Source organism: Uranotaenia lowii, chromosome 2 (assembly GCF_029784155.1).
Source record: "Uranotaenia lowii strain MFRU-FL chromosome 2, ASM2978415v1, whole genome shotgun sequence".
NCBI lineage: Eukaryota > Metazoa > Arthropoda > Insecta > Diptera > Culicidae > Uranotaenia > Uranotaenia lowii.
The window spans coordinates 121,559,719-121,571,933 of NC_073692.1; the positions used below are offsets into that span (position 1 = coordinate 121,559,719).

General features: G+C 39.9%; 1 protein-coding gene across 5 annotated transcripts in view; it reads right to left on the reverse strand.

Moving 5' to 3' along the window:
- Window positions 1–12,215, reverse strand: part of LOC129745322 (polypeptide N-acetylgalactosaminyltransferase 5) — a 361,703-nt gene that overhangs the window by 89,255 nt on the left and 260,233 nt on the right. For all 5 annotated transcript variants that reach the window (XM_055738319.1, XM_055738318.1, XM_055738323.1 and 2 more), the window contains exons 3-4: window positions 3,091–3,292; window positions 1,871–2,000 (exon numbers count right to left, since the gene is read on the reverse strand). In XM_055738319.1, coding sequence (XP_055594294.1) covers window positions 1,871–2,000; window positions 3,091–3,292 — 332 coding nt within the window. The remainder of the gene's footprint in view (window positions 1–1,870; window positions 2,001–3,090; window positions 3,293–12,215) is intronic.

The window sequence follows — 12,215 nt, forward strand, 5'->3', positions numbered from 1 at the left end:
GAAAAGCTCTGGTGTGTTGAGAACAGCTTTCCGTTTCTTTTTCTATACATATACATATCTCTCCATGGCATTTTTCCCATAATGACGAACATTTCAATTTTGATATCTGTGGTCTATATGACCCGATTTTATCGTTTCGATTACTTTAGCATTAAGCTTAGACTGTAATGCCAGAATCAGTGATAGTAAATTTCGCCCGTCACGCTTGACCCGACTAGTTTTGTTTCATCAAACGACTGGCACTGTTCTCAATTGACGGAGCCTCACTACTCGCATGACGGATGAAGCACGACAACAATCAACTTTTCTCCATCATCGACTGGCGAAGCTCCTACACATGGTCAAAATTTCTCCTGAGAGTGACTGGCAAATCTCATCACACTTCGATCGGCTGCTGACGGCAGGTACAACTAATTGAACGACTTGCTGGCAGAGAGCAACAATAGCAATAAAAAACTGAAAACGAGCTTGCTGGCAGGAGCAACAATAATAATAAATGCTTTTCTTGTTCCTCTTCGGTCGTCTTCGGCTTGCTGGCAGGAGCAACAATAATAATAAATGCGTTTCTTTTCCGTCATCGGTCGTTTGAATGCGTTTGCTTGACTAGGTTATTATTTTAGCTTCAAATGAATGGGGAATGAATGACTGGCAAACGAAATGACTGGTCGTTAAGGAACAGTCAATTGAGTTTGACGGACCAAGAGGCTTCACAGTCACAGCTTCACGCCTCATGACGATGACTTTTGCCAAGCCTGGCCAGAATTATTAAAAACTTTTTTGGAAAAGGTATTCTTCGATGTGAAATGCATTTGTTTTCGGAAAACTTTGCATTTTCAGCAGTGAAGAGATAAAAAGAGAACAAATTCTGGTAAAAGGTGCATTCTGGGGAATTTTCTTCTGGGAATTTGTGCATTCTGGAGTTTGATTTCGGGTGTTTGTAATTCTGGAGAAAGATCATTCCAGGGGTGTCATTCGCTCACACAATGAGCTCAATGTGCATTTTTTCCATAGCACATTGAGAGAGCAAAACCGAGCACTGACTGAGCTAGCTGTCCATCAATGTGCCACATCGAAGCAAATCACTGTGCTACGCAACGATAGCCCTCAGCACATTGAGCTGCACAATGTGTACCAGTATACCACCACAACGCTGAATTCAACAAACGAAAGCGAATTCTTTCCCAATAAACAAGCAACAGCAACAACAAAGCCGAAATTTGGGCAGGCTCGGCCTGCCGGCTGCCGAACACCGTTGCCACAAAAAAAATCTGTATCATAAATGAGTCTGATCTTCGTCCATACGTGTACAATTTAACAGAATTATAAACAGATTTTCGTGACATCGCTGCTCGGCAGCCGGCAGGCCGAGCCCAACCGAATTTCTTTTGTGTTGTTGCTGTTGCTTGTTTATGAGTTATTTTCTTCCTTGCAAGCAGGCGGTGTGTCTTCGTGCCGGACTGGACGAACGATGATCGTTTTTGTTTTCTACTGATGGGAAGAAAAAATAAAACGAAGAAGCGTGCTTGGCAAATTTCTAAAGCCAGAGTTCACATTTCGCAGCACATTGAGCAGAGTGGATCAGCTCATTGTGTTTTTCAGCATTGTGAGAAACCTCTCAGAAAATCCGGTTATCGGCGCGCAGTAAGAGAGCGAGCAGTAGATATTCTATCGCCGTGCGCGCAGTTCTAGAAAGCTTGCGTTCACATTGTGCTTTTAGAACACATTGTGCTGTTTTGAGGAGTATAACACCCCTGGATCATTCTGAGCAAAAGTTTTCGGGTGAACGGGATACAATCACAAAAAGATATCTATGTAGTTAGTTTATAATATTGCATTCATTGGATTTAAAATTCATTGATGGGATACTCACTCGTGATGCCGCACATCCGTCAGGGATCGATTCAGCCAAATCATATCACTGGCCAGCAGGTTGAACTGGTTTTCCTTGAACTTTTCCTTCATTAGCTCCTGCTGATTGGCAGGGATTTTCACCGGCTTACCTGGGAACGACAAATGTTACAGTTAGAGTCAGTCGCCACGCTTTTGAGAATTGATGCATTTATTTGTTTTTCAAACAAGAGCTTTGGAAAAGTTTCTGATTGATTGTTACTATTTAAAAAATCGATGGATCGAAGTGCAAGAGTTCGTAAAGATTTTCAGGAAAATTTCCCTTACTATTGCCACTGGACTGGGTGATCCAAAAAATGGGGGTTGAAGTCTAGTTAGTACGTTACCCAAAATCACTGGATCAACCCTAACAACCATTGTGCAATCAGTTTCGTATTTACATTATATGTTTTCAAAGGGCAGTAATGGAATTAGCATATAAACATAAGGGATGTTCTTTAAATTTCAGACGGAATATTTTATTCTAAATTTATATATAATTATATTAATTCTTCTTGTTTCAAAACAAGAAATCAGCTCTAACCGATTTCCGATATAAACTTTTTCAAAAATAGGAACACGCACCCTACCCCTAGTTAGTCGCAATTCCAGATCATCTGCATCGTCGAAAGCGCAACGATTTGCAACTGTCATTACCGCATTAAAGTGAGTAAATAATCTAATTGTGCAACGAAATGGCCAAAAGTTGGTCCTGATGTCGGAGCCTGCATTGCACGCCCATTTCGGGACCCACCTGGGAAGAAAATGTTTGTTCCGGTGGCGTTGCTGTGGAATGGGAATGGAGATATCCCGGCATTTCTGGGTGTTGAGCGGATAACAATCCGACATAACATGCATTTGCAAATTTGCGAAAGGGGAAATGTGCAACTGTGCTGTGTTAATTCAGAACGCAATGAGGTTACCGAGAATTCAATTAACTATGATTGAGCTGGGAATTTCGAAAACGGTAATCTGGCTGTTTGAAGAGCCAATTGGATCACATTTTTGTTGGAGTGTCTTGTCGTATGACTAAAATTTCGTTTTTTTTTAGGATTGATACGAAACACTCCACAGTATGTTTAGTTCTCTTTTTTAATTGAAATAGCACGTCTGCTCAACCTAGTATAATCAAGTAAAATGGTAATAAACCATTAAAACAATTAAGCGAACAAGGGTTCCAAACAACAGTAGTACCAAACTTACCCATTTCGCCGGGTTTGCCGTAGTTTTCGTTTATCGTTGGCGCCGGGCGCCATTTTTTCAAATCCTGGGGCTTGTACGTCCGCGGCATGGACGCGTCTTCGCCAAAGTTGTAGGAGTTTGTGTCGATTTCTTCCCGGTCCACGATGGGATCGTCATCTTCGGCGGGCTGCCCCCGAGCCGCCTGCTGGGGACTGTGTGGAAGCTGCAGGGATAAAAGATAAGAGAAAATAGATGATCAAAATATGGATTTATGATGTGAGTTTTATGGAATTCGAACTAGATAGAACGATGCTTTTGTACCAGTTAGGTATGCATATCTGTTGACATAATTAATTTTTGAACTTACATTAATTTAAAAATGATGAATAACGAAAAATTATATATGTATATCCCTAACAAAAAAGAAAAAAAATCAATAAGTAAAACATAGAAAGATTCAATCCATTTTTTTTTAATCCGGTACCAGTTATTATATGGTGCGAAACAAGAGCTTGCTAAAGGATATCAGGACCCTGGCAGCAAGGATCTAAAAAAACACGAATACAGGAAATGTAACACACAACCACGAGTATGTTTACACACTATTTGCGTAGCTCAAACACAAGAGCGATGACTTCCTAGAAGGTGGAATAATCGGCACAATATTCTATGCCGGCTTGGCGTTAACAAGCGTTGTACCTGCTGGCATTATCTTTCCAGCGTAATGATGCATGACTACTACATTCAAGCGAAACAGGAAAAACTTCTTATGGGGTTATCATCCTATTCATCAAAAAAAAAAATAAATAAATAAATAAATATTGAGAATCGAACTCACTGCAACAGCAACATCTCATCTCGGCTTGCCAGTCCGACATCTTACTCAGTACACCATCTGAGTCGGTTAGCCAACGAAAGTTTATTGGTATAATCCTTCTGTCACTGCCGATTACCAAAAAAAAAAACGCACTGCTTTGGCCGTCCGCCGTTCAGCCGGTATATTTTTCTCATCCTCCGCTGTCTTTTTACGATAAAGGGATGAGAATGGCAGGGGAATGAATGGGATATGTTTCATTTGGTTTATTTCAGACATATGCAATGTGGTTGCACTTGAAGGACAATGTCAGTCATGTGAAAGCTTGTTAATGCCGGTCCGGCATAAAATCTTATACCGATAATTCCACCTCCAAGGAAGTTCATTATTGGAGTAGAGTCTGATTTGTGGGTGCAGTCAGTAAAGCAATCATATCATCTTTGCTGCAGCAAATACACTAATCAGCACATCTAAGGCATAATACCATCTGCTCCTGACTGCCTTCCTCCGCGTGATGGTATTCTCCATTTTAGTGACAATGGCTCCAGATCGGCATCAGAACCGCTTGATTCCATCAACATCTACTATCAGAATGTCGGTGGTATCAATTCCTGCGTGACTGATTATCTGCTCGCTAGTTCATGTTCGTGCTACGATATTATCACTTTCACCGAAACGGTTGAACGATCACACTCTTTCCAACCAGATCTTTGGACCCGATTATTCAGTGTTCCGCTGCGATCGAAGCCCCCATAACAGCAGAAGGATCACAGGTGGTGGGGTGTTACTCGCCATAAGGTCCAAATTCAGAGCTATGCCAATCGATGATGAATCTTGGCATAATCTTGAGATGGTGTGGTCTTGTATCGAACTCGGCGACCGGAAGCTTTGCGTTGGCGTACTATATTTGCCTCCTGATCGTTCGAGAGACGTTACCTAAGCTGAATCATTTTTACGCTGCATCTCTAAAATAAGCTCTTTCTGCGCTCCAGATGATGACATAATCGTCTTAGGCGATTTTAACATGCCAAGTTTAAAGTGGTGTTCCAGCCAAACCAGCTTCCTGTATCCTGATCCTGAACGCTCTACTTTTTCGGCTTCTTCGAACATTATTCTAGACTCTTTGAGTATAGCAACCTTACGTCAGATCAACAGTGTTGTAAACGATAACGGCCGGATGCTTGATGTTTGCTTCGCCAATGACGGGTTCCGTTTACCAACTATCGAATCAGCATCTGCACCGCTAGTTAAAGTAGGCCTACATAACCCGGCTTTACTGGTTACATTTAATATCTCTAGATTGTGTAACCCCGCTGATAAACTCACACCCTTCTACTTGGACTATAAGAACGCCGATTTCGATATCATTTCTCGCGTACTGGCCACTATAGACTGGGAATCCGAACTCGAACTAGCTAACCCTAACGCTACAGCCGAAACTTTCTCGCACATCCTCAACTACGTAATCGACCGTCATGTGCCGAAACGCACCGCCAATGCTAATCCTCGGACTCCATGGGCTACAGCAGCTTTACGTCAACTGAAAGCGACAAAAAGGCGTGCCCTTCGAAATTACAACAAGCACAAATCTCCGCATGCCAAGGAAGAATATCGCAAACTCAACTCCGCCTATAAAAAAGCCTGTCAACGTAGCTATCAAAACCATCTTAGTCGAATTCAGCAAAACCTCAAGACTAGCCCAAAATCCTTCTGGAATCACGTCAAGAATCAGCGGAATGAACCTGGAACACCGTCCTTCATGTTCCTGCATGGCATCATGGCGAACTCTGACTCCGGAATTTGCTATCTTTTTGTCAATAAATTCTCGAGCATCTTTGATACATCTTTAATAACCGACGACCAACTGAATTGTGCCATCAGGAGTGTTTCATCACTGGGCTTTTCTTTAAACGGTATTACAGTCGATGACACAACCATCTCTAAAGCAGCCACTAAGCTCAAAAACTCCTTCTCTTCGGGCCCGGATGGGATACCAGCTACCTTCCTGAAGCGTTTTATGCCTTCTTTGCCGACTCGTATCAGGCTTATCTTCCAAGCTTCGCTTGACCAGGCCACCTTCCCTTCACTGTGGATAAAAGTTTACATGTTCCCGGCTCATAAAAAGGGAGATAGGAAAGATGGTAATAATTACCGAGGATTTCAGCTCTGTGTGCTATAGCCAAACTTTTCGAATTGGTGGTTTTAGATCCCATTTTCATGTACTGCAAGCACAACCTCTCCAACGACCAGCATGGATTTATGCCTCAACGCTCAACTACAACTAACTTACTAACCTTTACCTCGTTTGTGCATGAAAGTTTTGCAAAGAAATCCCAAACAGATGCCATCTATACCGATCTGTCTGCCGCATTCGACAAGGTGAACCATGATATTGCCATCGGAAAGCTCGCGCGTTTAGGATTTTGTGTATCTCTTATTGGCTGGTTCCGCAGTTACCTTACTGGACGTAAATTGACAGTTCGTACGGGTAACTGTTTTTCCAGGCAGTTCTCAGCTTCATCAGGCGTGCATCAGGGAAGTCATTTAGGGCCGTTAGTATTCCTAATCTACTTCAATGACGTGCTGCAACTCCTCGATGGACCAGAATTGGCGTATGCCGACGACTTGAAACTGTATTATTCTATCAATGGCCCCGAAGATGTGAACTTTCTGCAGAACCAGTTTAACCTCTTTGCCTCCTGGTGTGATGCCAATCGCCTCCCTTTAAACCGTAGTAAGTGCGTAGTAATATCATTTTCCCGCAAACGACGCCCGTTCTGAGCCGTTTATTTCCTTGGCAACGATGCAATATCTCGAGCTCAACACGTGAAAGATCTTGGTGTGATCCTTGATGCGTGGCTGGATTTTAAGAATCACACCAACTATATCGTTGACAAGGCCTCCAGAAGCCTGGGTCTTCTTTTCCGCATGACGAAGAACTTTAATGACATCTACTGCCTGAAGAGTCTTTACTGCAGTCTGGTTCGATCGATCCTTGAATATGCTTCCACATTATCAAAACGGTTCTGATCGCATCGAAGCCATCCAACGACGTTTTTTGAGGTGTGCCTTCGACACTTAAACTGGCAAGACCCTTTTCGACTTCCCAGCTACGAAAGCCGCTGCCGCCTGATAGACATCGATACGCTGCAAGCCCGCAGGACCGCCACTCGTGCGTCTTTCGTCGCTGATCTGCTTTCATCAAAATTGACTCTCCCGCACTTTTGGAAGTTCTTCCACTTAGCGTCCGACCTCGTGGTTTGAGTTATCGGGATCTTCAGCTCTTCGTTCCTGTTAGACTAAACAATTAAAGTCTGCTTCATTTAATATTGGAACAAATTCTTTTGCTCATTGTGGCGCTCCTAGTGGACGGATTTGGAAACTTTTTTCACCCACGTGTCGGGAAATTCATTACCTTTCACCATGTATTTATGTCATAACACCAAACGATAGCATTTTGTAAACAACCGCCATGGAAGCCGAACGGAGAGATCAAATTGTGCACAGTTTTCTTACGAGTACGAGTACGAGAATTTCTTCGAAGCAGCAATGAATAATTTTTAAAAATTTTTTTTATGAAAGAGTAAAGAAAATGCTACATTTGTATGAAAAACAAATTATGAATTCGTTAATAAATGACTGAACTACACGCAATTGTTTGTGTTCCAATAAATGAAGCAGACTTTACATCCGTCGAACTTGGTCAGCCTTGGTCGTACAGCTTTCGAGCACGGATTCTGGCCACATTGTTCTGCTTCAGCGTCCGATTTGGCTGTTTGCTGGCTCGGAATGACCTTATTCCTTCCCGGAGACGAATTCGTCGCACCGTACTGTGAGCGGCCTGGAACTTATTGGCCAAATCGCGGTCTGAAAGATTGGGATTCCTCTTGACGGCCTTGATGACTTTCCCACGCAGTTTCCGGTCGACAGTTCCACTCCGACGCTTCGAATGCGGCTTCCGAGCCGTCGTCAATGTTTCCTTGTACTGCTTGATAACACGCCATACGGTATTTCTGGCCTTCTGGGCATTTTAAGCTGTTTAGCTAGCTTCAATGCCGACAACAATGGATTTTCAAGAAAACTGTGCACAATTTGATCTCTCCGTTCGGCTTCCATGGCGGTTGTTTACAAAATGCTATCGTTTGGTGTTATGACATAAATACATGGTGAAAGGTAATGAATTTCCCGACACGTGGGTGAAAAAAGTTTCCAAATCCGTCCACTAGGAGCGCCACAATGAGCAAAAGAATTTGTTCCAATATTAAATGAAGCAGACTTTACGGGGCCAACTCTGCAATAATTGGCGTCATCAAGAATTTTAACCGTTTCTAGGAGCATTTTGATTTTGACGTTTCGAAGGTTTTAATCCGAAGAAGAATTCTTAGTGTTCTAAGTTCAGTGTAGATTTGTATTTGTAGTTAGTCTCTTAATTTTTAATTTTTAAATATCATTTGGATCAATATATGATCTGTTGATTTAATAATAATAATAAAAAGTTAATTCCGATCAGCATTGAAGTTTCGCAACCTATTCTTTGGGTGTACTTAGCATATTTTGGTCGGAAATGGTACAGTTGCTGTGGGACAATCATCGTAAATAACTGAGATGGTATCCGTGATCCCGTATAGGTACTGCGTTGATGGAGACAGCAGAGGGAAAGGTTGCGAAATCTCATGAGATTGAGAATTTTTTAAGTGAGATTTTCCATTTTTGAATCTCAGTGTGATGTTACGTAATCTCATCGTAAGCATCACAAACGGTTCTTGTCTTAAATGTCGACGCCTTCTCAGCCTGAAAGTCACAAGCAGAAAAAAGGTTTTTTTGAGTTCAGAGATGCCATGGAATAATTTTTGTGCAAACTCTTGATCAATGAAACAAGTTTTCCAGTTCAGAAAAAGCTGAACATACCACAACTTTTTAAAACACTGTCAGTTATACCTGATGAATGTTAAAGGCCTGGGGGAGAAAGACTGAAATTTGCTGTATCGTTTTCTGTATCGTTTTTTTACTATTTGACAAAAAGCCAGCAATTGTTGAAAAGATTTGTAATCGTTCAAATTTTAACTTTAGATTATCAGTTTCGTGTAGCGAGTCATGTAACTCAGTTGTTTAGGCGCTTAATTTAGATTTAGCTATTTTTAGAACAACCATTAATCAAACCATTTTTATTTATCAGCTTCAAAACTTTAACTAAATTTGAGCGACTCAATACGCCTGATCATGCAAGAATTTGCCAGAGCAAAACAAAACCTAATTAAATCATTGTTTTATGCAAAACAAGTGCTTTTCAGCATCAAACAAGTTTTATTAAAAATCACTAAATAAGAAAGTAGAATTTTGAATCTTCGCACTGGTCGGTAGATTGATGAGAGAAATTTGACGTTTGAAAGATTTTTTTCTTTTTTTTATTCAGTCTTCCTCCCCCAGTTAAAGGCCAGTTATACATTTTTGAAACATTATTATAGAGAACATAATGTTAAAAGTTCAGTTTAATCGATTTAATGATAAGAATTTGTTTATTTTATTTCTGTCTTAAGCAAGGTTGCGAAATCTCAATAGATTGAGATTTTATCGAGTGAGGTTTTTCCTTTTTTGAATCTCAGTGTGAAACGTTAACGTTGATTGTGAATGGAAGTTTTCATTTTAACACATCTTTCTGAAGAATGTATTATCATGACTTGTGAGAATTTGATTATAATATTTCTGTCTTAGGTTAATGAAAGTTTTACAGGATGAGCGAAAGGTATTTATGACCACACTAAGCACTGAAGTATGTTGATAAGTCTCGCTCGTATTCAGACAGTTAAAGACATGCAAGTTATGAAATTGTATTTCCCACAGTAATGTACTTTTAAATCTGTTAAATACGTTGATGCAAAGTTTTTTCAATCATGGACAAAGAATCACAATCATTGAAATGCTCAAGCTCAAAATTCTTTTAAAAAACCCCAACGACTTAATGTGCTTGCCATCTCAAATCTACTGGACATTACAAGAAACTAGAAACAAAATTATCAAAATCTGAATAGCTACATATTTGATTATTATAAATACTAACATATTTAGTACCGCAAAGACAACTAAGCTGAGAAACACCAAATTCAGTATTAGAATTTTCAGGATTCACTGAGCCTTATTTTAAAAATTTAGTATCTTTGAATTTCCGAAACTGTTTTGTCAATTTTGCAGAAAAAAAGTTTCATGATTTTATATGTAGCATTTGGCTATGCTTTGCTTCTACTTGTAGCGGCAACCTAAAAAACGAAGTTGAAATTCTTAGGTAGCTATGTAGAGTTTTATTATAAATGAAGGAAATAGTTTCTTAATCTTCCAAACAAATCATCGAGTTTGGAAACAGATTTATAGCATTTTAAAAAAAAAATATATAACCAACGAAAAAACCATTCCAACTTTTTTATTTCAATTTAAAAAAGACATTTTAATGATTTTTAATGCATTTTAAAGATTTTTTTTCAAGAGAACGAAAGCCGGTTTTATTTAAGCCGGCTCACAAATCTTTTTCAAATATTATCTCGACTCGCGTGATGTTTGAAATTCCCTGTGGGAAATTTCTTAAGCAGAAAACATGATCGTTGCACCAAAAAGTAGGATATGATTCATACCAGCCTATCCAATGTCCGATAAATTCACTTATTTTATTAAGAGCGCATTAAGAAGATTTATAGATTCTAAATAGAAAAAAGCATATGACAGAAATAATAACGTGCCCTTGAATATCAAGATAGATCAAATAGATTAAAGCGCCGTATTTGCAAATAATATTATAAAACAAAAGTGTTGTTCCCAAAATTTATAAGGTAGTGTGTTGTGTACATAGACACTTTTTTAAACATAAGTCCCACGAGCTTTAACACTTTCGTTATTAAAAGTTTCAATAAACTCCAATCATTAAGGCGCTTTCGATTTTTTTTTAATCGAAGCGTTTGGAGTCGTTCAACTTGGCGTGTCGCTAGTGTGAAAATATTCCATAGATTCGTTACAAATCAAATTGTCGTCAAAAATAGTAGGGAAAAAAGTGGGGAATATTTAAAGCTGAAGATTTCTCTAATGGGATTCTGGATTTGTGATTTTGTTTGATGTGATGTTCAGCAAATTTCGTTTGAAATTGAAAGCTTTGAGCGTCACAACGAAATGCATTGGGCTGCTGAATTGATACTCATTCTGGTGAGTATAAATTTCGAATAATTATCTGAAAACTTGCAACTCTGGCAGAGGGTGATGATTGGCAGAATAGCAGGCTACCGAAGAGTATGCGAATTCGTTTTGTGCGCTTCATACCTGACGAAACGTCACCAATACAAAGTCTTAAATTTAGTGATCTTCGGATTTTTGGGCGCCCAGCGTACTCACAGAGCAATAATCTTATTGTGGTCAGCAGTGTGACTTTATTGTCATTATTTCTATCTCAAATCTTTAAAGAATGTATGATGCAGGGTTTGAAAAATATTGATTCGAGGAGAACTTAATCAACTTATCAAACGAAAAAAAAAATCAGAGTCAAGAAAGAATAACTAAATGTTATAAGGCGCCAGAAATTTGAAGAATTTCCATAGCTCCAAAAAGTTGAAAATTTAAAATATTCTCCAGCCACACCTTCTGCGGTCTAGCAACAGTTCGTTTTATTAGCAAAGTTTGTTGTTACACTAACGCCCGGCAGACACCTCTAAGGTTCCACACCTCCTCCACGTGGCTTCCATTACCGGGTTCCCCCGAAAGCAAGCCTAAAGCATTACATAACAAAACCCAAGTGCACGTGCCTCTGGCACGGATCGGGGTGGTTTTGTACTCTATCGTTTTGGTTACCAGCCACTGCTTTCAGCTAAATATTTTCCTAGCAAGCAAACATGTGTATTCTACTAACATAATTTTCATTTCCCTTTCATTTCTGGTGGAGCGCTTCAGTCAAAAGCAGCCAGTCACTCACTCACTAACTCAGTTCGGCAGCCAGCCGGCACAGCGCAAACGAGAGTCAGCAAGGTTGAAAAAAAGTTTTACAAATAGCTTTCTCCGCGCTTCTTTGGACATAAAAGTGGAAAAAATAAATAAAACCATAACAAAATAGCGCTCTCTTCGTCGGAGGAGTAGCTTTTTGCAGCTTTTCCACTTCGTTCTTGCCTTGTTTATTGTTGTTAAGAGGTTTTTTTTGCTCTTCTACCTTTTCGAGCTCGTCATCATCATCATCAGCGGGAAAGGAAAATCAGTGAACAAGTTTTGAAAATACAACGCGGAAGCAGGGGTTTAGAAGGTCTGCAGCATTGTATTGACAAAATGCAGCACATACATCGTTCTTGTTGGTATTCTTTCATCCATT